Source organism: Rhinichthys klamathensis, unplaced genomic scaffold (assembly GCF_029890125.1).
Source record: "Rhinichthys klamathensis goyatoka isolate OS25496 unplaced genomic scaffold, OSU_Roscu_1.1 h1tg000004l_1, whole genome shotgun sequence".
Lineage (NCBI taxonomy): Eukaryota > Metazoa > Chordata > Actinopteri > Cypriniformes > Leuciscidae > Rhinichthys > Rhinichthys klamathensis.
This window is the reverse complement of record NW_026606557.1, coordinates 6130860-6154694: the sequence shown is the minus strand read 5'-3', so window position 1 is coordinate 6154694 and position 23835 is coordinate 6130860. Positions and strand designations below refer to the sequence as shown.

The 23835-nt window shown below is 40.9% G+C and overlaps 4 protein-coding genes across 4 annotated transcripts in view; 3 read left to right on the top strand and 1 right to left on the bottom strand.

Moving 5' to 3' along the window:
- dnmt1 (DNA (cytosine-5-)-methyltransferase 1) overlaps window positions 1-23835 on the top strand; it is a 265280-nt gene that overhangs the window by 40275 nt on the left and 201170 nt on the right. The window lies entirely within an intron of this gene.
- Window positions 1-23835, bottom strand: part of p2ry11 (purinergic receptor P2Y11) — a 173134-nt gene that overhangs the window by 13807 nt on the left and 135492 nt on the right. The window lies entirely within an intron of this gene.
- Window positions 2075-20708, top strand: angptl6 (angiopoietin-like 6). The gene is made up of 6 exons (XM_056252919.1): window positions 2075-2581; window positions 4085-4222; window positions 4327-4534; window positions 16810-17003; window positions 20085-20355; window positions 20441-20708. The coding sequence occupies exons 1-6, from the start codon at window positions 2099-2101 to the stop codon at window positions 20623-20625; spliced, it is 1479 nt and encodes a 492-aa protein (XP_056108894.1). The 5' UTR covers window positions 2075-2098; the 3' UTR covers window positions 20626-20708.
- The window catches only part of icam5 (intercellular adhesion molecule 5), a 35211-nt gene continuing 33704 nt past the window's right edge, over window positions 22329-23835 (top strand). Inside the window, exons 1-2 of the mRNA XM_056252717.1 lie at window positions 22329-22657; window positions 23231-23473. Of these exons, the coding sequence (XP_056108692.1) occupies window positions 22375-22657; window positions 23231-23473 (526 nt within the window). The 5' untranslated portion in view covers window positions 22329-22374. The remainder of the gene's footprint in view (window positions 22658-23230; window positions 23474-23835) is intronic.

Sequence of the window (23835 nt, the reverse complement as noted above, 5' to 3'; positions counted from 1 at the left end):
CTTGATTATTAAGGAAATATCCACTACTAATCCCGGATTACTCTTCTTCATTCTCAATTAATCCCTCTATTGATCTGATTCAAAATCGAATGTGAGTTAAAACCGTTCTAAAAAGTTGCAGTATCGTCATCATTTTCATCTCTCACTTTTTCTAGTAAACATAATACTTAATAAGGTTTAGAAGTCAGGTTAGAGGGTAGAAAATATCATCAGCTCAGTATTATGATGCTAAATAGAAAGTCCACAATTAACATAACAATTATTTTAATTTCAATTAATGTCAATCATGTAAATAATCCTAAATGAATTTTAGCAATTTCCTGCTAAAATAAATCGTAAAGGCCCATGTAAACTGTATTTCGACACATTGTCCAGTCATGCAGTCTGAGCGATGGATGGGGTCACAGGAGTGAAGGAGAGGGTGTGTGTGGGGCAGGACCAGAGAGGGGGGCTGGTCTCATTAGGATGGTTTGTAATTACACTCTTCTTTGTTTAGAGATCCTCTGACAGGAGCTGATTATCCTGCTTTAAAAGTTTACTGTCAGTCTGGGTGTCTCCCACTGCCTTTGAAGATCTCCACTGAAGACCAGCCAGAGCACCGACCAGACATCCAATGCTTCAGTCCTCCTGTTCAATTACTAACGGCAAAGGCCATGTTTAAACGGTGTTTCTCATTATTATGGTGACTTTTCATCGAAATTATAAGATTTTAGTTATAAGAAGATTTTTTTTTGCATCAGTCGGGAGGACGAGATAATCAGTTAAACAAAACCAAAAATAAAAGAGAAGATTATCTGGTGATATAACTGAGGAGGTAGGAGAAATATATATTTTTTTTCCAGGTTTTTTAAATTTACATAAATGATGTGTGCTTCTGTTGGAATTTCTCTTCAGTGTGACTTAGGTATTTGGTAATATATGTGTGTATATATATATATATATACAGTATATATATGTGCTGTTAAATCGATTAATTGTGATTAATCACATCTAAGTTTGTGTGTGTATTATTATGTTTATATATATATAATATTTGTGTGTGTGTGTGTGTGTGTGTGTGTGTCTGTGCGCGTGTCTGTGTCACACCACAATATATATGTATGTATAAATATATGTGTGTGATAAACAAAGACTTTTATGTTAGATGTGATTATTAGCACTAATTATATATAAAGTTGCTGCCTTAAATTTTAAGTATACCATCAACTTGGATGTTTAAGTCATTTCAACTTAAATCACATTAAAACTGACTTAAAAATTAGTTGAATCTTGTTCAACATAAGAAAGTTGAAAATTGCTTATTTTGATGAGTTAAAGCAATGTAAAAACATATGTTGTCAACTTATTGATCATCTAATTTTTTAAGTGTATGTTCTGAACAATGCAGTTTTTTAATGAGTGAAACTTGTTCAAAATACATAAGATCATTTACATTTACATTACATTAACATTTCAACATACTTTTGCTGTTAGTTTTGGTAATTTGTTTTATGAGAATTGTAATTCCATAGACATCAATGGTCTTTTTACTTCTTTTGTTTAGTTGTTTTTAAGTAGTTGTCACAGTCAGTGTTTAGACTGTTAATTGCTTATGGCGTTTATGATGTGTGTCAAAGCTGTCATTTTCATCAGTATATTGACTTCAGCAATTTATATTGACGATCAGATGAAACGATGGCTTGACCCCGGCTCTGTTTCTGTTGACATGCTAATTAACCCAAGAAAAGGCAAAACTGTGTTTTACCCCCCATCGTTAAACAGAAACATCTGGCATGCATCAAAAACTGCAGGCCTCTTCAGTTCCGTTCATGACTGACCGACTCGTGGATGCCACAATGTTAAATCTGGTTTAAGCTCAGTCGAAAATTAAACACATCTGACAAATAGTAACTGTTTATTACAATTTCGCAAGTTAGATTCGGTCTAAACGTTGAGTTACTAAAGAAAAGATGCTAGAAATAGCTACAATATAGTGCGTTTAAAATGAAGTTAAACTGTATGTTCATTTGAGATGTATGCTATTGTGTAAATTGCTAAGACTTTGTATTATTTGTTTGTTAGGATTTATTGGACAGTTTATTGGAACAGTAGGACACTCATGGAGATTCCAGTGACTCGTGCCTTGGTTCTCCTGCTGTTTTTTGCTGGGGCGTGCTTTGTAAAGGCCCTCAATGAAGCCTCTAATGCAGACACCTCCAAGGGTGATGCCAGTCACAAAAAGCCGTCTCGAGCATCAGAGAATAAGCCGAGCCGCTGTTCCTACACCTTCATCGTACCTCAGCAGAAGTTAACAGGGGCACTTTGCGTGAGCACCGAGACGGCCCGTGTCAACCGCTCTGAGATGACATCCCTGCGCGCGCTGCTGGACCGGCAGCAGGAACAGCTGGATACAATGCGTGGGCAGCTGGAGAAGGAAGGCGCACTGGCCAATGAGATGAGAGTCCTGCGCCGGGAGAGCGTCAGCATGAACGCCCGCATCACCCAACTCTACGCCCAACTGCTGAACGAGATCATCCAGAAGAAGGATCATGCCTTGGAGCAACGGCGGCTCGAGAGTTTGGTGCTTAACGCAACATCCCAGGTAGCTTTTCCTACTGTAAAGAAACATCATTATTGTCTCAGTTGCTTCACCCAGACAGCAGTGAGATTAAATGGAGAGAAAGCAGAGTCTCCCGCATCTCATATTTTCCCTGAGAGTGTCTCCTTTAAAGTTTCAGAAGAGATCATCTCAAAGACCTCAAACTGTGCGCAGATTTGCTACAAAACAAAAAATGTGTGCAAAGTCATAGGTTTTAATTTAAAAAAAAAAATCCTTGTGAAAAAATAATTATTTTAAAAAGAGTAGGCCTAATTGCATGTTAATTGCAGTTAAATTAAAATGTATTTTTATTTAAATGTACCCCATGTAACTTTTTTTGTTCAAAATTGACAAGTCAATACATCATCAATAGCCTACTTCTTCTAAAACATGTTTTTGTCTTACCCTGATTTACTATGGATGTTACCTGTCAGGATGGTTTTCGCGGGAAATTGCGTACATACGTCACTCGCCCGTGCGTGTGTGTTTCGTCATATTTGACGCATGGTGTGATGCTGCTTTCTAGACAGCTCGCAATTTGGATTTTTCCACCTCGTTCTTGGAAATAATGGCTGGAAGGAACGGCACTCAAATCGGGACATTACCTGTGAACTCGTTGGTACATCGATCCCTACCTCAACCCCAAGTCCTGCTTCCAATGAGCATATAACGTAAAAACAATCTTTAACATTAGACATTAAGTTTATGAAATAATAGCTACGTTTTTGCTTTTCGTCAGCTGTTTTAAAAGCGATTTTATGTTGTTTTTATTTAGGTTTGTCCATAATTGACTCAAAAACACGATATGCTCTCCTTGTGTGTAGCGACATCATGTGGTCAAAATGTGAACGTGTCGTCGGATCGCCTGGAACTCACTAAGACTAAGGTCTGAACTTGTGGGGTATTTAATTTTTTACAGTCTATGGTCTACCCTCGTCTGGAACGCAGCATGAGAGTGACAAGTGTGAGCCCCTGGCTTTTCCTCTTGGCTTATGGTTTATTCACCTTTGTGTTCTGTAGTAGGCAATTAAATGATAGATAGATAGATAGATAGATAGATAGATAGATAGATAGATAGATAGATAGATAGATAGATAGATAGATAGATAGATAGATAGATAGATACCTTTAAATTAATTAATATTAAAGGTATAGTTCCCTCAAAAAGGACAATTCTGTCATCATTTACTCTCACCCTCAAGTTGTTCCAAACCTGTCTAAGTTTCTTTGTTCTGCAGAACACAAAAGAAGATATTTTGAAGAATGTTGGTAACCAAACAGTTGATGCACCCCATTGACTTGGGAAAAAAGTGAGGACATCATTTTCATTTTTGGGTGAACTATCACTTTAAGATTTGAAGTACACTACAAGTGCACATTCAATACAATTGAATGCATTTCTTTTTCTTAAGGGATGTATTGAAAAGGTTATTTTTATGGACCACTTATGAACTTTTGTAATATTTTGATCACTCTTTGCAACCGTTTGACGGCAAATCCTGACAGGCGCTTCAGGTGTCCAGCAGTTACAGAGACCTGGAAAAGAAGTATGACACACTCACTTCTCTAGTGAGCAACCAGAGCCAGCTAATCTCACATCTGGAGAAACAGTGCCAGCTCAAGAATCCCGCTAAAACACTGCAGGTAAGACAGAGCCATCTGAGCTTTCAGTTTTCTCTTCCGCAATGTCCCACAAGTATGCAGGTGCAAAAAACTGAAAGTTAAATTTCTTATGAATCTCTTTACAGGAAGCCACACCACTTCCGGTTCAACAGACAAGTAGTTTGTTGAGTGAGAACACAGAGACTAAAGAAGTTGCCAGCAATGTCCAAAGAGACCAAAGTGTCCATTTGCACCAGGAACAGAGTCCTCAAGAACTGCTGGAGACGTTCGATGACTCTCCCAGTCCACCAACTGACACACCTTTCATCAGTTACCCTGTGACTAAATCTCCAGGTAGCATAAAAATCTCTAAAGGCTTCACTCTTAAAAATAAACAACAACAACAACAACCTTTATTTATAAAGCACATTTAACACAATACAAATTGATCCAGAGTGCTGTACATAGTGCATAGCAGAATTACAAAATGACACTATGAAAACAATTACAAGTTTCCAAAAGCTAAAGAATAAAAATGTGTTTTCAGAGTAGATTTAAAAATATCCAATGAAAGAGCAGACCTCACATGATAAGGAAGAGCATTCCAAAGCTTAGGCCCAGCGACAGAAAAAGCCCGATCACCTTTTAATTTGTAGCGACATCGTGACACATTTAAAAGCAAGTGATTTGACGATCTAAGTGCCCTAGCAGGACAGTATGGCACAATAAGATCACAAATGTACCTTGGTGCACAGCCAGACAACGCCTTATAGACAAACATAAGGATCTTAAAATCAACTCTAAACTTAATGGGAAGCCAGTGAAGGTTCCAAAAGGTGGTTTTACAGAAATATCATAGAAGAACAGTTTTTGGTTCTCCAAGGGAACCTTTCAATGTTTCAGTTTTTTCTTAGTGTGAAGAACGTTTTAATAATCTAAAGAACCTTTTTTCCAGAATAAAGAAACTTGTGTTCAATGGAAAGATTCCATAAATGTTAAAAGTTCATATTAGCGTGAGAGCGAAATTCCAAAATTAGCGCCGATGGGAGTGGAAAGTTCAGAAGCAAGTAAAAGAGCACATAATGACCAATGATGTGCTTTTTTTTGTGGGGGGGGGGTAAATAATGGCGAAAATAGCAGTAAAATTCCTAGCGCAAACCTTAGTAAAATACATTGCGTGATTCTTTTAAATACTCTCCTCCCATCAACTTTGCGTCTGAAAGGGAAACTCCTTGAAATACACATTCAATAAGGTTAGCCAAATATATATTTGGAGCAAATATATATAGCAAAAATAACTCTGTCCACTCCTTTTCAGCGCTAATTTTTCACTTCGTGTCTTTAGTAAATCCTGACAGTAGTTTTTTAACGGCAAAAATGGGTTTGTGCTGTAGCAAGCTGTTAGTAAATCTGGCCCTTACTGTGTTGCTATGCTGTCTATAGGGCGTTCAGGGTGGTTGCCAGGACTTACTGACTTCAGTCGAAAGAGCCCACCCAATTATGGTCCCTCCTTTGATTGATTTTTTGCCCGTTTTATCATCCACCACCAAGTGAAAATCTTAGTAAATGCTTAGAAAAGCAATAGCACTTCTCGCCTCAACAAGCCACCACATTTGAGGTATCAGTCATGTTTGAATGGCGCTGGATTAGTTGCACACAAGTTTAATATTTAGGGTTAAATGTTTGTTCTAAATTATAACATAAAGTATAAGCAATTGGTGACAACTGCCTCAGCAAAAGAGTGAGAATCTCAGATGTGGGTTATATGAAGCTATCTGTGCTTCATGTAGGAGTTCAATAGCCTTGAGTGTTAGTGACCTGTAGTCAGGAAGCTTTATCTCGGAGAATTCCAAACAGTGCCTTATCAGAGGTGGTGACCCTCACTAGTCTTCACACGACGTACAGACTGTGAGAGCTGCGCTCAGGCTGAAAGCTGTGTATTGGCACAAGTACACACACACACACACATGCACAAAACACATGTTAATCGCCACCTTTATAAAAGCTTTGTGACACAACCCTTGAATTACAATGCAATGCTTTTGCCTTCACCAACTCGGGTGTGAGATTACAGGACACATGTCGTCTCCATTTAACAGACCCAAATTACAGCCGGCGATTACAGCTGACTCATAAATTACAGGCGACTCATATACTACTACTAGAATAGCTTTTCGTACTTGAATGTCAAAAAAAAAGTTTCCCCACATATTTAACATTAGCCACGTTCCCACCACAGGAACTTTCCCCTGGAACTACTCGGTGGAGGAACCAGGGTCTAAATGAAGTTCTTATAAATATTTCCCCCTCCGAAAGTCCCTGCTTGTGTGAGGTAGTACCTCTTCAAAGTTCAGGAACCTTCAGGGGTGGGACTTGGGCGCTGAACATTCTGATTGGTTGAGTTAATGCCGCATTTTGATTGGTTGACTCCACACACAGGATTTTATTTCAACCATCATTTTTTTTTTTTTATCTGTTGTGGTGCCCGTGCCTGCAGTAACAGTTGTTTGCTATTAGAATCAACAATGGAGTTTAAAAAATACGACTATACGAGCGTATGGGACGCTCAAGGGGTTCAGAATTAATGCAGTCAAGATGGTGGTGTGTAGTTTCCGGTAAAAGAAACACCCGATGGAATCCCAGTTTAACTTATTTATTCAAGGGAAGTTTGTATATGTTACTTCACAAATGTGTGGTCTGTAATAAACAAAATAGAAACAAAGAAAAACAATTGTAATTATATCAGTAAATGATATAAACATTCAGGTATTAAATAATATATAAATGAACATACATGGGTTAACTGCGTGCTGATTATAAATAAAATAAAGTAAACAATGACACGCATATTGCACGATCGTTGCATATGCTCAATATTAGAGCAGCGGTAAACATACAACATGTCATCAAATTCGACATTTTCAAACAATATTGAACAAACAAATACTGATCTGTAACTAGGAAGAGACTATAATATCTTATAACCTAATATAATGACAATCATTTTTGAGCTCAAAGTCTAATAGGAAAAACGGTTCGGTTTCACTTTGTGACGCAGTTTAAATTGCATTCATTTTACGAGCAAATCTCGACATTCAGAACAATAATATTAACGCCAAAGGGAAAAAATATATATGAAAACTCACCCGTAATCATTTACGCACTGAGAAAGAACATATATATCGCTGAATAACAGGCCAGCCGGCCTAATTTGTAACTCAGCTGCCGATTTTGCATGTCTACACCTGGCTGAGCGCTGTATAATACCAGTCACTCAGGGGGCGTGGTTAGGGCTTTCTCACACAGCCGCCCCCAAATGTGTGTAAGGACATTTGAAACAGTGAGGAACCCTGACTAATTGGTAGGCTCAATAGTCATCATCAGAGAGTTTAGGGAGTGGGACTATACGGGATACAGGTCTCACATATGTGCGATTGTGTACCTTAACTTCAACTGTTCTGATACGGCCATCAAGTCCAGGAAAAGTATTAGTCACTTTTCCTACTGGCCAACATGCTCGTGGAAGTTGTGGGTCCACTATCAGTACCACCTGGTCTAGACCAATTTCTCCTCCATCCTTTCGCCACTTCTGTCTTTCTTGCAGATTCGGAAGATAGTAATGGATGAATCTAGACCAGAAATGGTCAGCAAGTACTTGACTATGTTTCCATCTTCTGGTTCCCAAAAGATTACTTGAATCATAGAGTACTTGTGGGAGTGAAGAATCGTGGCGGCCCATTAGGAGAATGCTAGGCGTAACCGGGTCCAAATCCGACACGTCTGAGGACACGTATCCCAAAGGCTTGGCATTTAGGATACCCTCTACCTCAATAAGCACGGTACGCAGTACTGTTTCAGTCACTGTTTGATCCTTCAGTACAACCTTTAGGGCTTGCTTTACTGACTTAATTTCCCGTTCCCAAGCTCCCCCGAAATGAGGGGCACTCGGGGGATTAAATCTGAATGAAATCTGTTGTTCTGCAAGTTGTTCCCTTAGTTGGGGCACCATGGCGTCATATGCTGATCTCATTTCTTTGTTTCCTCCAACAAAGTTGGTACCGTTGTCGGAAAGGAGCTCGAATGGTTTCCCTCTCCGAGATATGAATCTGCGGAGAGACATCAGAAAGGCATCTGTGTCAAGGCCCTCTAAGAGATCAAGATGGAGACAACGGGTGGTCAGACATTTGAAAACTATTCCCCATCTTTTCTCTGTTCGTCGGCCGATCTTCACTGCGAATGGACCAAAGCAGTCCATTCCAGTGGAATAGAATGGGGGTTTGTATAGACGTAGACGTGCTGGTGGGAGGTCAGCCATCTTGGGTATACTAGGCTTGGCACGCCATTTCCGGCAGTCCATACACATGTATTGATGCTTCTTGATAGCTTCCCTTCCTCTCAGAATCCAGTATCGTCTTCTCAGTTCGGCAAAGACTCTTTCTGGCCCAGGATGTAAAAGGGAGGCATCATAGTCCTTGATTAGAAGCTTGGTTAGGTTATGTTGCGGATCAAGCACAACGGGATGTATTGCATCCAATTCTATATGATTAGCATGTCTGAGTCTCCCTCCAACCCTGATAAGTCCACTGGCTTTATCATACTCAGGTGATAAGGATGCTAATCTGCTGTTGGATGGTAATGGTCGCTCAGATGCGAGAGCCTTGAAATCCTCAGGAAATGAATCTTTCTGAGCCTGTTGTAGAAGGAGCTTCTCTGCTGATATGTAACCCTCTGAATCATCTGTTGAATGAGTGAAAGATGTAGCCGCCCCATGAAGGGATGTCACTGTAGATTTGAGCAATTCAGTCCAAGTACTAAATTGGTTGACATCAGGAAGGGGAACATCGGAACTAATGCACGCATGCAGGCAAATTGCTGATTTTTTCAACTCTGCCTCTGATTCAGGTTCCTCTGATGGTAAAGTGGGCCAACATGACTCTGGCTGATGCAGGAAATGTGGACCATTAATCCAACGGCAAGGTGGGGCTAAAGCCTTCAACGACTGGCCTCGTGTTATAACATCAGCAGGGTTGTTCGCTGAATCAACATACCTCCAAGAATTAATATCGGTGAGTGACTGAATCTCGGCCACTCGTGTTCCCACGAAGACTTTGTATCTGCATGATTCAGATTTAAGCCATTGGAGGACAGTGGATGAGTCTGACCAGAGAATGACATTATTGATGTCCACAGTTAGTTCTGCTTGAAGGATATTAGCCACCTGCGCTCCGGTAAGTGCCGCAGTCAGTTCTAGCCGAGGGATCGTCATTTGCTTCCGAGGTGCCACTCGAGAACGGGCTAACACAAATGAGACATATACATGTCCTTCATTGGTTTCTGTGCGCATGTATGCCACTGAGCCATAAGCCCTCTCAGATGCGTCGCTGAATATATGTAAATCCCGATTGAGGATTGCCCCATGGTCCTCAAATGGAATGTAACACCGTGGGATGGCGATCTGATTCAAACTTTGGAGCTCTTGTTGCCAGTCTTGCCATCTGGTCAACAGACTATCAGATGTGATTGTGTCATCCCACCCAAGATTGTTCTTCCACAAATCCTGGACCAACACTTTGGCTCGGGTAGTAAACGGAATTAGATAACCCAGTGGATCATATTGAGATGCCAAAACTCTGTATACATTACGCAGAGTGGGTTCAAGGCATCCAGATTGGCTGGGTTTGTAACTGAACGAGTCTTTGAGGCAGTTCCACAGTAGCCCGAGTGTACCTTCCAGGAGGTCAGTGCTCTTCTGTGATAGCCAGAGTTCACTATTCTGTGATCTTGCTTCAGAAGGAAGATGCTGGATAACTTCAGGTCTGTTGCTGGCCCATTGACGGAGCTCAAACCCACCGGTGAGCAAGAGTTGCCGTAGGTCGTCTACTAATGCTCTAGCTTCAGCAACAGTTTGAAGGCTATGGAGACAGTTGTCTACATAGAAAGAGTCTTTGACCGTTTTCACCTGAGCTAGGTCCACTTGTGGGTGGTTCTGAACAATTTCCTGGAGTGCATATATGGCACAGCACGGGCTGCACGTTGTGCCAAATGGTAAAACTTGCCATTCGTAGATCCTAGGCTGTTCTGTCCTCTGCATATCTCTCCACAGAAAACGCACTACAGGTTTATCACTTGGCAAGAGGCGAACCTGGTGGAACATGCCCTTTACATCTCCGCTGATGGCTACAGGGTATTCACGAAACCTCAGCAAGACACCAAGTAGAGACGGACCGAGAACGGGCCCAGGCAAGAGGATGTCATTTAAAGATTGGCCTTGGTATGAATACGAACAGTTAAAAACAATTCTGTCTTTGTTGTTATGCGTCACCATATGGTGAGGAATGTACCACGACTCCGGGGATTGCTCAGCTTCTTCCATTGATATCTCTGCCACATAGCCAGCTTCTTGAAGTTTCCTCATTTCAGAACAGTAAGACTCAGTTCGCTTAGGGTCTTTAGCAAGTCTACGCTCAGTGCTTCGAAGGTTCGCCATTACTGCTTCCTTTGGGGCTTTAAGTTGTTCAGCATTGGGCCGTCTAAGCAAGGGAGTGGCGTATCGCATAACTCCACTGACTTTTACCTTTGTAGTATTTGTCTGGAGAAGACTGAGGGCATATTGGTCTTGTTTGGAACGAGTGGCTGTCTTCTCGTTTACGTAGGGTAGAGTATCAATTTGCCAGAGGCGTTCCACATTCTTGAATAACTCTGTATTCTGTATGGTCGTGGTTATGTGAAAACACCGTGAAGTGGAAAGAGTGGTTTGACTGAGCCCAATGGGACCTTGGAGGGTCCAACCGAGTCTGGTACAGACGGCAATCGGTCCATTTGCAGGTCCTATGCACACTGGCTGAACAGGAGTAAGCAGGTGAGGCATATCAGACCCAATGAGCAGTAGAGGTTGGGCTCGGTCCATCAAGGGTAATGGCAAGGACCTGATATGCTCATACTTGCGCTGAAGAGCTGACACAGGGTAAGAATGTTCGGAAAGTCTCAGGTTAGCTGCGGTAAAAGCATGAGGAATCAGGAATTTTCTGCATGGTTTGTGCATGGGTGACACATGAAGGGAAACGGTGGATCCATGCAGATTAACTACATCCTGATGAACAGTGCGTAGAGTGAGTGTTTCAGGTTCCGTCGGGAGATTCAACTGGTCTACAGCCTGTGACAAAACAATGCTACGCTCTGAACCATCATCCAGCACGGCGTATGTTTCCATGACTTTCTCTCGATTGTGCAGTAGAACCTTGACTATCTTCAGCATTACTTTCTGAGATCGGTTGGGCCGGTCTAAATATACCTGATGGGTCGGAACATTAACCATTAGCACACTCTTTTGGATATGTAATGCGGCATCATGCAAGATGGTCAGATGTAACTCTTTACAGTTTGTACAGGTTCTTTTTAGATTACAACTGTCTGGAGTATGATTTCGGCCACATTTCCAACAGCGCTTCTCTTTGGAGATCCACTGTACTATTTGATCTGTGGTCAGTGTCTTGAACTTTGGACACGCGTTAAGAAAGTGGTCCTTAGAATTACAATATGGGCAAAAGGGTTGAATCTTAGAAGGGGTCTTAGATTTTGACTGTCCCTGCCAAACTGAACTGGCCTCAGCTGAATACAAGAAAGATGTGGATTTCTCCTTTGGGCGAAAAGGTAATGACCTTTGTTGATCTTTCTTGGTGGGTCTAACAGTATCAGTCTGATACAGTGTAGCTGCTTTATTGGAGATGCGTTTTGCCTGTGACTTCATCTGCAGCCATGCAGACAGATCAGGTAATGTATAAGTGCGGTCTGTGCCAGTTTGTAGAATACCTCGGCTGAAACAGTACTCAACGAACCCATCGCGATATGATGGTGGCATCTTGCTTAACAAGCGATCGACGTGGGAACCACAGCGCAGCTCATATCCGTTTGGGCCCTCCAACGTTCTAAGCATCCCTACTAATGTTTGGATAGATAGGGAAAAAGAATCAAAAGCCTCTGCATCACCAAACTTGACTAATGGTGCATTCAGTATGGCACCTAATTCGGACTGGACCAGTTGACGTGGTTGCCCATATTTGTCCTGCAGCGCCTGTAAGGAGGTTGTGTATGGCCTGGGGTCGTGCATGTATGCTTTGGCCAACTGAAGAGCACTGGGGAGTTTTAAGTGACTTAAAAGGACCTGGTATTTGTAATGTTCACTTAAATGCTGTTGGTTATTCATTACATTGTCTAAGGCCATTTTCAGTAGTGCAAAGTCACTTTCCCGGCCAGTGTCGAAGTATGGGATAGCTGGCTTTGGGACACCATAAGCTGAGGCAGCTAACATTTCCAGACCAGATGGTTGGGCTGGGGAAGGGTACAATACTGCTCGACTATGATAAGCGTCAGGTGGGGGAACAGGGTGCGATAATGCTGTCAAATGAGGGCTAGGATTCATGGCTTGATAAGTCTGAGTATGTAAGGGAGCCCCTAATGTTACAGGAACTGTAGGTGGAACTATAGGCAGGACACTGACAGAGGGTGTCTGACTATAAGTGACAGAGGTATCTGAGTAATGGTGCGGCCTGGCCACCGCAGCCGGGTTAAACGTTAGGGGAACATCATTATCTGGCCTAAACATTAAAGTGGGCTGTGCTGCAACTAACGAAGCAGATGACCTTATAACCATGTTGGGTTGGGTTACTTCAGCAGCTGAGGTGACAGAACCGAATGGGGGTTCAGCTACTGAAGCAGTAATGTGTACAGCGGGTGAGTCAGGGTGAGGCATAACTGATGACGCAGTGGTAAAATTAACAGGGCAAGGGGTAGAATGACGAGGCATTAATTCAACTGATGACTTAAAATCATTGGTAACAGCGACTATGTGTTGTTTGCTTACCTCTGACAATGGGTCAACAACATGGCTGAACAGTGAACCAGAAACATTAACCTCTTGAGATTCCTGTTTAATAAGTCCACAAACATATTTAGCAACCTCAAGCTCATTTCGTACCTTTTTAAGGCGCCGTCGGGTCTCTACCTGCTTAGCTAGCAACTCTCTAGCCTTAGTGGCTTGTTCCTGTCTATACTGCGCTTCTCTAGCCTGAGCATCAAGTCTCTCACACTCTTTATCTACAATGGCATCCTCTTCGATCTGCTGTTGAAGTTCTTCCAAGTCCAGAGTCTTTAGCCTTTCCTCCAACATTGCAGCGTGAAGATCGGAGAGTCCATGTTTGGGAGATCTGCGTTGTGCTTGGCGACTGGATCTGGATGAAGTACTGGAAACCGTACCAGAAGAAATGGATCTAGACGGATGTCTTGATGACCTGGATGGTCTCTGTGAAGATGAATCAGCAGGAAGTGGGTCCGGGTGCAGGTTAGGCGGGAGCTGGACATCATAATCGGCCAGATGAGCAGGAAGGTGTCTCTCTCTTGGAGGGCGAGGTCGGACGACGGGCTCAGTTGCACTGGGATTTTCAGAATCCATCTTGAGGCAATCCGGCTCGAAGGACCATATACGAGCGTATGGGACGCTCAAGGGGTTCAGAATTAATGCAGTCAAGATGGTGGTGTGTAGTTTCCGGTAAAAGAAACACCCGATGGAATCCCAGTTTAACTTATTTATTCAAGGGAAGTTTGTATATGTTACTTCACAAATGTGTGGTCTGTAATAAACAAAATAGAAACAAAGAAAAACAATTGTAATTATATCAGTAAATGATATAAACATTCAGGTATTAAATAATATATAAATGAACATACATGGGTTAACTGCGTGCTGATTATAAATAAAATAAAGTAAACAATGACACGCATATTGCACGATCGTTGCATATGCTCAATATTAGAGCAGCGGTAAACATACAACATGTCATCAAATTCGACATTTTCAAACAATATTGAACAAACAAATACTGATCTGTAACTAGGAAGAGACTATAATATCTTATAACCTAATATAATGACAATCATTTTTGAGCTCAAAGTCTAATAGGAAAAACGGTTCGGTTTCACTTTGTGACGCAGTTTAAATTGCATTCATTTTACGAGCAAATCTCGACATTCAGAACAATAATATTAACGCCAAAGGGAAAAAATATATATGAAAACTCACCCGTAATCATTTACGCACTGAGAAAGAACATATATATCGCTGAATAACAGGCCAGCCGGCCTAATTTGTAACTCAGCTGCCGATTTTGCATGTCTACACCTGGCTGAGCGCTGTATAATACCAGTCACTCAGGGGGCGTGGTTAGGGCTTTCTCACAACGACAGATGGGCTGACGACGAGGTTCAGGTTTTATTAAGCTTAAACTCAGAGGATGAAATGCAGCGGGAACTGTAAAGTAGCACAGTCCTACGTCACCGGACTAATTTGTCTAATCTTCACGGTACTTTAGACTACGGTGGAAACGCAGACGGCAACAGGTCTGGGGTAAAAAAAAAAATTCCTGGGACAAATTGTTCCGGGTAATTTCAGTGGAAACGGGGCTATTGTTTCAGCACCTCTCTCTTCCCAGTCTGTCAGTAACTCTGTTAAGTTCCTGTTTCTATGAAGCCCCTCCTTCTGAAAATCGCAGTGTGTTCTGATTGGTCGGCTGGACCAGTGTGTTGTGATTGGTCAACAGCTTTGAGCGTGTTTCAGAAATGTCCCGCCCCTTAACATAACCACGAGGTTTAACACGCTACTTCAAAGCCCCTAAAAGGGACAAGGTGGTGGAAAAAAAACATGGGAGGAAAAATTATGTCAATGCTTTTGAGCGAACGCAAAACTTTTGTGAGAAGTATATCTCATAAGCATACCCCCCCCCCCCCCCCCCCCCCCCCCCATGTCCTTAGGGGCTCCGTACACTACTAACTTAACCAGGCCTCGGCACATTTTTTTTGTTTTGTTTGCATATGCCTGGGACGAAAATGATTCAAATGAGGAATATAGGGATGTGTACTTTCTCGGAAGAAAACTCAAGACTACAACAGAGGTGTTTCAGGGAGTTCAGAAACTTATTGATATAGAAAAAAACTCCCTTTGGAGTGACTTTGTCCTTTGTAACTTTAAATACCCTTTTCATGCTAAAACAGCAACAGTACACACAAAAGAAAGTTGAAAATGTAAAAAAAAAAAAAAAGCATTATAGGTCATCTTTAAAGCTATGGCACTTTGCAAAAACGTTCTATCTGGTTTTATATGAGAGGTTTTATTAATTTCTAAAGCCAGATACAAGTTACTATGTTATTAGCCAAATGCTACTTTGTAACTTGTGAAAATTTTTTAAAGGGTGTGGTAGGTGTTAGTCTCTGAACAGAAACTAGAGCACATGTAGACATACACGATAGAAGACTGAACAGTTACTGTATGCAGTCTTTGGAGACTGTGAAAGGCAAGGCTGAATGAATTTATAACACTGGAAAATCATTTTATAACATAATTAAAAAATTTAATGATCAAACCCCCCATACCCTCCCCCCCCCCCCCCCCATTTTATAATTTTTAGTTTGCATTGTTTACAGATAGCATCATGTGAAGCCAATAACAAAAAAAAAAGGCTTACAAATGAAAGACTTATATATATTTTATAAATAAATCTCACAAAACAAACGATTCCTTTTAGATTTGAGCCTGTATCTAGAAGATGGCAGTGATGTGCTGTATAGGTGAAATTCTTTGGCTTGTGGGAGTGGGAATTCCTCTATGGTGAGCTGATAAATGAAGTCTGAGAGACGCCTGTATACAGTATACAGATCATGACCTTGCTGCTTTCTGAACCAACAGAGCAGCCCTTCCTTACCATTCGTCCAGCTCCTCCACACTGTCTGTTGTGCCACACATCTCATGTGCTCAAAACTAATTTTACAAACATAGAAACCACCCATATCCTAACTTCTCTAAAAGTTCTCTAGTACTCTAAAAGTTCAAACAAAAAGAGCAGGGTCACAAGGTGAGGGACGTAGAGCTAAAGTTGCTCAGTGTGTGTTTGAGAGCCAACTTGACGTTCATGTTAAGACTTTACAATAAAACACGCTATGACCTAACAATGAGCAATATATATATTTAAAGCATTTATTAATCTTTCTTAACATTTAGTATAAATCTAATTGTTCATTGTTAGTTTGCAGGGCATGTTAACCAATTCAACTTTGGATTTAAAAAAATGTATTAGTAAATGTTGAAATGACCATAGACTAAGATTAATAAATGCAGTAGAAGCATGGTTAATTGTTAGTTCATGTTAAGTAATAATGTTAAGTAACTAATGTTGAAAACTGAAACCTTATTGTAAAGTGTTACAATTTTAAAACATGCTGATTGTTTGACCGATTGATCAATTTTATGAATTGAGACCAACCAACTAATAACACAAATCGTCACAGAATTCATCAAATCCATTGCTAATACATGGTGATATTTGTGGATACTAGTAATCCAAGTAATGACGCTCAGGAATAAATTACATTTTAAAATGTATAAGGAAGCAGTTATTTTAAATTGTAATATTATTTCACAACATTTGTTTTTACTACATTTTTTAAATGATGAGCATACGATATGTTTTTTTCTGAAAACATTAAAACATCTTAATTATTCCAAACTTTTGACCAGTAGTATAGATGATTGTGCTGTGAAAATGTACTAAATATGAATGAGCAGCACACTGTCTCCTTTAAAGGGCCGTGGCATGACTGTCATCACGTGCTGGAGTCCGGAGAGAAGAGCAGCGGCATCTACCTGCTGCGACCACGCAACACTAACCGTCTGCTGCAGGCCTGGTGTGACCAGAGCAGAGCTCAAGGTGGCTGGACCGTCATCCAGAGGAGACAGGATGGCTCGGTCAACTTCTTCAGAACCTGGGATCAGTACAAGGTGCATGAAACAAAACACTTGGCATACATATACTGTATAGTAGGAAAGAATTCATATTCAGATGCAGCCACAGTACCAGCGTTGTGTTTCTGAATGAATCGTTTGAGTGAATAATACAATGACTCGCGTATCAAGACAATAAATAGTTTAGTTCCTGAATTAATCAGTGTGTTTAAAGGGACACTTCACCCTTTTGCATTAAGCTTTGTATCTTTAGAAACCCAGTCATATTTTTGAATGGTCATGATTTATTCCCTTATTTTCCCCTGAGATGAGAGAAAGAAGGATTTAAGTGTTCCACTTCCTGCTTTTTATGACGTAAAAATCGTCATTTTGCGTCATAAAAAACAGGAAGTCCCGTTTCTTTGTATAAGGGTTGAGACTACAAACACAAGCTCATCATTTATTCAGGGTGTGGAACCCACTCACGCTACAGACCTATTACAGATCAGTGGGTGGGACTTCACTTGCAGATACAAAAAGCAATATCAGCCATCTTGTTTGGAAGTTAAGCTAACGCTAACAAGCGCTGTGGAGATAGGAAGTTACGACAATGACGGAAGAAACTAAACATATGGAAGAAGAGGATTTTGAAATTCTGCTGCTCGAATCCGATGTTCGTGGCTATCTTTACGAGCCGCAATATAGTGAAGAACAGCCGAGGCTGATGGAGGAACAGGAGGTGGACGAGGAGCCCGGACTGGCTCGAGCTGGGCGGACTGCTGGTGCCTGTGCTCTCGCTGTGCGCTACGGACACAGAATCCGTCGTATTTCAACGATAGCAATTTCTCCTGGACGAAATCTCAGAATCAGACGAGCACACGGACGTTTGTGTTGTGATGTGAACCATCCTAGTTTCGCACCGCATATGTTCTGACTGAACATCCAGGTATCACGCAATAATTCACCATATAGAAAGATATACAAACGAGGAGTAATTCACAAATGAGTTTGCCAATGTTACGGGGTTCGTTGTTGTGGGAAGAAGGAGGCGGGAATCGGCGAACATTTAAACATTTTAATAGTAAAATAAACAAATACAAAAGTATAAGCCAGCAGCCACACGCAACAGAAACAAAACACAACATAAAATCAGGCCTGTTCCTCACTCGATCTGCCCTGTCGTCGCTCCTCGTTTTATGCGTCCGCTCCTCCGTGAGAGATGCGAGAGAGACCGGTGCGTCTCACAGGTGTCGTTGATTATCACTCACGCCACCGGCCTCACGTCCCTCGTCCTGCTCGCCACAGCCAACTAACTGGAAATTTTGTGTGAAATGAATTTCTAACTCTGGTGGCAGCTAACGTTAGCCTTGTAGACGAAAGAGTGATTTCTCTGATGTTTGCGCTGTTCTGGATTAGTGGGAGTGGCTTGCGGAGCTGTGTAATGTGGTGCATTCTGGTAGTTGTTGTCTTACATACAAATGCACCCTAAAGTTATTTTCTGTCTTTTCTCGGTCAAGAGGGCACCAAATTAAAAAATTATTTTACATTTCAACTACATATATGACCCACTTTCAATAAAGATTAATGTTGAAATGGGTGAAGTGTTCCTTTAAAATTTTGAATGAATTAAGCCCCGTTCACACTACACGCGACCAAGCGACGCGATACCATTCATTTCAATGGTGAGCGGGCGACTTCCGGCGACACGCGCGACAGCGACCGTTGGCGACTAGATGGGGCGTGTCTGGCGACGCGACAAAGTTGAGAAATTTTTAACTTTATGCAAATGAAGAGCGATTTTCGCGAGCGACAACCAATAGGAGTGGAGCGCACGTGATCCTTCTCCTCAGCCCCTGGGCCTGCAGTGATAGCGGCAAGAAAGCTGATTCGCTGTCTTTTGGATGTCATACTAGTCAACCAGTAGTGGGAACGCCCACTAGCGACCTCATCGCCAGCAACTGGCGACTTGCAGCGAAAAAGTCGCGTGTAGTGTGAACGGGGCTTTAATGGTTCACTCATAAAGACAGCTACAGGTATTTGTCGCCATCTACTTGATGCTCGGAGTTGACAGATATATTTTTTTAATCTATAGTACGTACTGTGATTCCATCCATTTGGAGGAGATCAGTCATGTTTGATGTTTTGAGTCGATTTTTGAACACATATTGTTTTCATTTGTCATGTGTCTCCTAGCAACAAGCCACATGTTTCTGCATGAGTTTGTTGTGTTCAGAACAAAGACTATGGAATAACACAAGACGCGTCACTCGTATTGTTTTGAATAGGGGAAAAAGCAATGCTTGATGATTTGATGTTTCCCCATTCAAAGAGATAGGATCTGCATTTGCATGACTGAGAGGCGTTTCAAAGATGTGAAATGACTTGTCTTGAAGGGACTTAGGTTCAGAATGACTTTCAGTTTGGTAGTGTGTGATTCTCAGTCGGCAAGTGTATGATGTCCATTTTTTCTCTGTTACTATTTACAAAGTCGGCAAGTGTATGATGTTTTAAAATCTGTTCACATTTTAAGTTACAAGTTGTGTAACAATGGGTAACAATGGTCTATACTGTTTTAGGGTACATTTACACGACAACGATGTACTAAAAACAGAAAAGGTTTTCCTTTGCGTTTTTCGCAGACAGAAGTCAAAACGATCCCCGTTCACACGGATCCGTGAAAACGACTAAACGCACTGTATTATTCATGCCAGGCCAGTAGTTGGCGATGTCGCTTTGTAAAGAGACACTACATGTAATATGAATGCACATTATTTTCACAAATTCACATTTTGTGTAGTTTATACAAAATGGTTTTCAAAAAACGTGCACTTTGAAACCCATTTTCAAAAGTTTGAGTTTTCAGGCCCCCAAAATGCTGTTTTCGTGTAAATGAATGGACAAAACGTATATATTTTATTCCATTTTTAGTTGAAAACGGCTTGTGTAAATGGCCCCTTAGTCAATGGCCCTACGCAACTGATGGTCTCAACCCTTACGTTCCACACGGTGCCATAATGCCACATAAGTGGCAAAACCGGGTCCATGGGGGGCGCTCATGAGCAAAAAATCTGAATTTTTTAATGCACACAATGTACTTTTTAATGCAAAATTAAATGCATGACTATTTCCTATACACAGCAAGGCTTTGGGAATCTGGATGGAGAATACTGGCTGGGTTTGGAGCACCTGTACTGGCTCACCTCTCAGGCCAAGTACAAGCTGCGAGTAGCTATGGAAGACTGGCAAGGACGACAGGTGTTTGCGGAGTACGACAGCTTCCAGGTGGAAGCGGAGACCGACTGGTATCGTCTACGATTAGGCAGTTACCAAGGCAGTGCAGGAGACTCCCTCTCATGGCACAACAATAAAGCGTTCACTACTCTGGACCGCGATAAGGATGCCTACTCGGGTGATCAGTCGATTTTTTTTTTTTTTTTTTGCCTCTTTTCTGTCCTTAAAACTATTTTAAAAGCCACATTCTCTGTCCTCCATAGGTAACTGCGCTCATTACCAGAAGGGCGGTTGGTGGTACCACATGTGTGCCCACTCAAACCTGAACGGTGTGTGGTACAGAGGCGGCCATTACAGAAGTCGATACCAGGATGGCGTTTACTGGGCGGAGTTCCACGGAGGCTCGTACGCCCTAAAGAAAGTGGCCATGATGATCAAACCTGCCTAAGCTGAACTGAAACAACTCAGATGACAGAAAGAGTGCTACTACCTTTTCACAAAGATGTGACAATGAGCACTAAATGAGCTTCAGGTTATTTCATTGCTGATGTAGTCTTAATGTTTCTTAATGTTGTTAGAACAAAGACATGATTTGAATTTTGTCTGATGCAGTTTTGTATTCTGGAATATTTGCATTAGACTGAATTGTGTTTAAACTGTTAAATATAAAAAATGTCTTATTTTTGTATAATTGCATATAAAATGTAAATATTTTTAGTCACTACCAGAATATCATCCAAACTTCTATTTTTTTCTTTATTCCTTGAAATAAAAGTAAGACAATATTACAGTATTCATTTTTAAAACTTTTATACATTTTTAATTTCTTTTTGCGTCAAAGTATTTTTTTTAAAAAACATTGCCTCACACTTGGGGGTTTCCTCTTTTAAAATGTGAGTCTGAGCAGGATTTCCTGTTCAATTGCCTGCTTAGATGCTTCACACCATGCTTTTGACAGTTAGAAGAAAATAGATCCTTTTCAACGGCTATCATCCATCTCTGGCATTACCGCTTCATCACTGCCAATCATTTGTTTGTGCCGACAATGCTTCTGCTTCAACGGTTGATAGGTCTCTTGCTGATCATGACCTTGGTTCATGGCGGTAAGTTCTCACCATTTTGTCTTTCTGTGGTTTCAGTCATGTCTTTAAGCATTGTCATGGCCAAAGAGTTCATAATGTTTGTAACCCTGTTTCTTTCATGTCATTGTAGCCCTATTTCTACTAAAACCAAATCTGTTTTTCTTGAGATGGTCTCATAGATGATGTTGTTAGATCTGCATGTTCTTTTAAATATAAAAGCTATGGAACTTTTCAAAGTGTTCCATCTGATTTTATCTAAAATATGATAATTTCTAAAGCCAGACACAAGTACCTTTTTTTACTATCCAAAAGCTTCTTTGTAACTTTTCAACGATTTGGAAAGGTTTTCCACTTGTTAAGTCTCTGAACAGAAACTAAAGCACATGCCGACAGTTCTTCAAGTAGGTTTCACACTTCTAACGCCCAAAAGTTAACACACTTTGACCTTGGTTTTTCTTCGGTACTCAGGGTGGGAACATATGAATGAGATCATTTCATGAACTTATAGAAACTGAATATTTTTTTTAGATTGATACAGTAACTATGGTCTTTTGAATAATGTTTATGGCATCTTTTAAATGCATTCAAAAGGTTGGTAGGTGGTTGTTTCCCAGCTTATTACAAAAAATAGCACACCTCTGCTCAACAAGCCACATGATTTGTCAATAATGTTAGCTGGATGTTAATATCTCTGAACTGCAGGGTCAGTTACCTACCAAGGAGTAAGATCTAGAGTAATGGGTGGTTTTTCCCTAGCCATGAGCAAAAGAAAAGCTAATGCTTGCCTTAACAACCACTATAAACACACCAAACCACTGCAGTCAAAATGACTCATCTCATCACAGACGAAATAAAGTCATACCGATTTAGAATGACACGAGGTGTATATACTGTTACTGTAAATGCTATTCTTCTCTTTGGGTAAATACAAGCCACACAATTCATGAAATGTGAATGCTATAAATTCTTTTTTTTCTTTTTCTTTTTTTTCAAGTCATGCAAAAATATTTATTTTCTGGAATTCACTCAGGACTGTGGAAATCAATACCTCTGAAATCTGTTCCACAGAGACTCCAGACAGTGTGTCCATCAGCACTGTGAATCACACCGGACCAATGATGGAGGGAAACCAGTATGAGCTCCAGTGTGACGTTCTCAATGTGGCTCCTGTTCAGAATCTCACTGTCAACTGGTACAAAGGACAGACTCTGGTGGATCAAACCATCTTCACTGACACCATCATAACTCCAGTCAGTAAAACATCTAAACTCCTGATCCGTCCAGACAGAGCTGATGATGGAGCTCAGTACTGGTGTGAAGCAAAGCTGGAACTGGGAGAAGAAGGACCTCAACCTCCTCCAACAGCCCCGTCAAAACATCTCAACATTACTGTTTATTGTAAGTAAGATCCATCAGCTTCTATCATTAATCTTTTAAGAACATCTGATGTCCAAATTAGACTTTTGGTTGTAGCCCTTACCATGTGACACAGTGGCTGTATCCGAAATCGCAAACTTCCCTACAAGATAGTTGGTGAAAACAGTATATGACCCAAGAAGTATATGTCTGAATTCACAGTACTCACAAAAGTGTAGACAAAAAGTGTGCATACAATAGACACTTTACTATCCCATGAGGCCACAGGAGAGGATTTATGAATGGCAGTGAAGCGACGAAACTGACGCGGGTCACATGATGATGACAGCATGGCGAATGTAGTTCATCCAGATTACATTAATACTACACATTCATACTATAGAAAACTTTTTTGGCGGCCATGAAGTAATTACTTGCTCAAAATAAGTACCTACTCAAGAGACGAGAGTATGCGATTTCAGACACAGCCAGTGTGTAATTTCTAAATTTAGTTCGTTTTGTTACAAGATTAAAATTAATATGGATTAATATAAGAAATGTAAGATGCAGTGCAGATACAAAACCTCTTAAACTGTTTTTTGCTTCTTCCTGCAGTTAAACCGATCATCGATGAGACCAAACTACCCTCCAAAGTGCCTGTGTTTCCAGGATATCCAGGGGTGATTGTTTGTGAAGCCGAGGGAAACCCAAAACCAACAATCAGCTGGAGTGTCAACACAACTGATATAGTTTATAGTGAAACTCTTACTATAACAGAATCAACATCTGAGGATCTGCACTGCATTGCAAACAACTCTGTTAGCACCACCATCAGACGTGTAAAAGTGTCCATACAAGGTAACTATGCATTTTTGTATCATTTTCAATTCTAAGCGACAGTTTAATTGGCAATTTCAGTTTGCTTTAGTAATAGATACAGAAAGGAACTGTGGTTTTGTTTTTACACATTTTTTTGTGTGTTTGTCTGATATGAAAACATATATATTTATTTGAGAATGGTCCGAAACTACTCTTAAGCAATAGGGATAGACCAGATACATACTGTCACGAACTGCTCTGAGACACGAAGGTTGAGATCCAATTGCAGCTTTATAATGCCGAGTTCAGACTGCACGATTTTCAAAATAATCGGGTCACTGTTGTTTTCACACTGCATGACTATCTGGGGTAACATTCAGTTGCTGCTGTGTTCACACTGC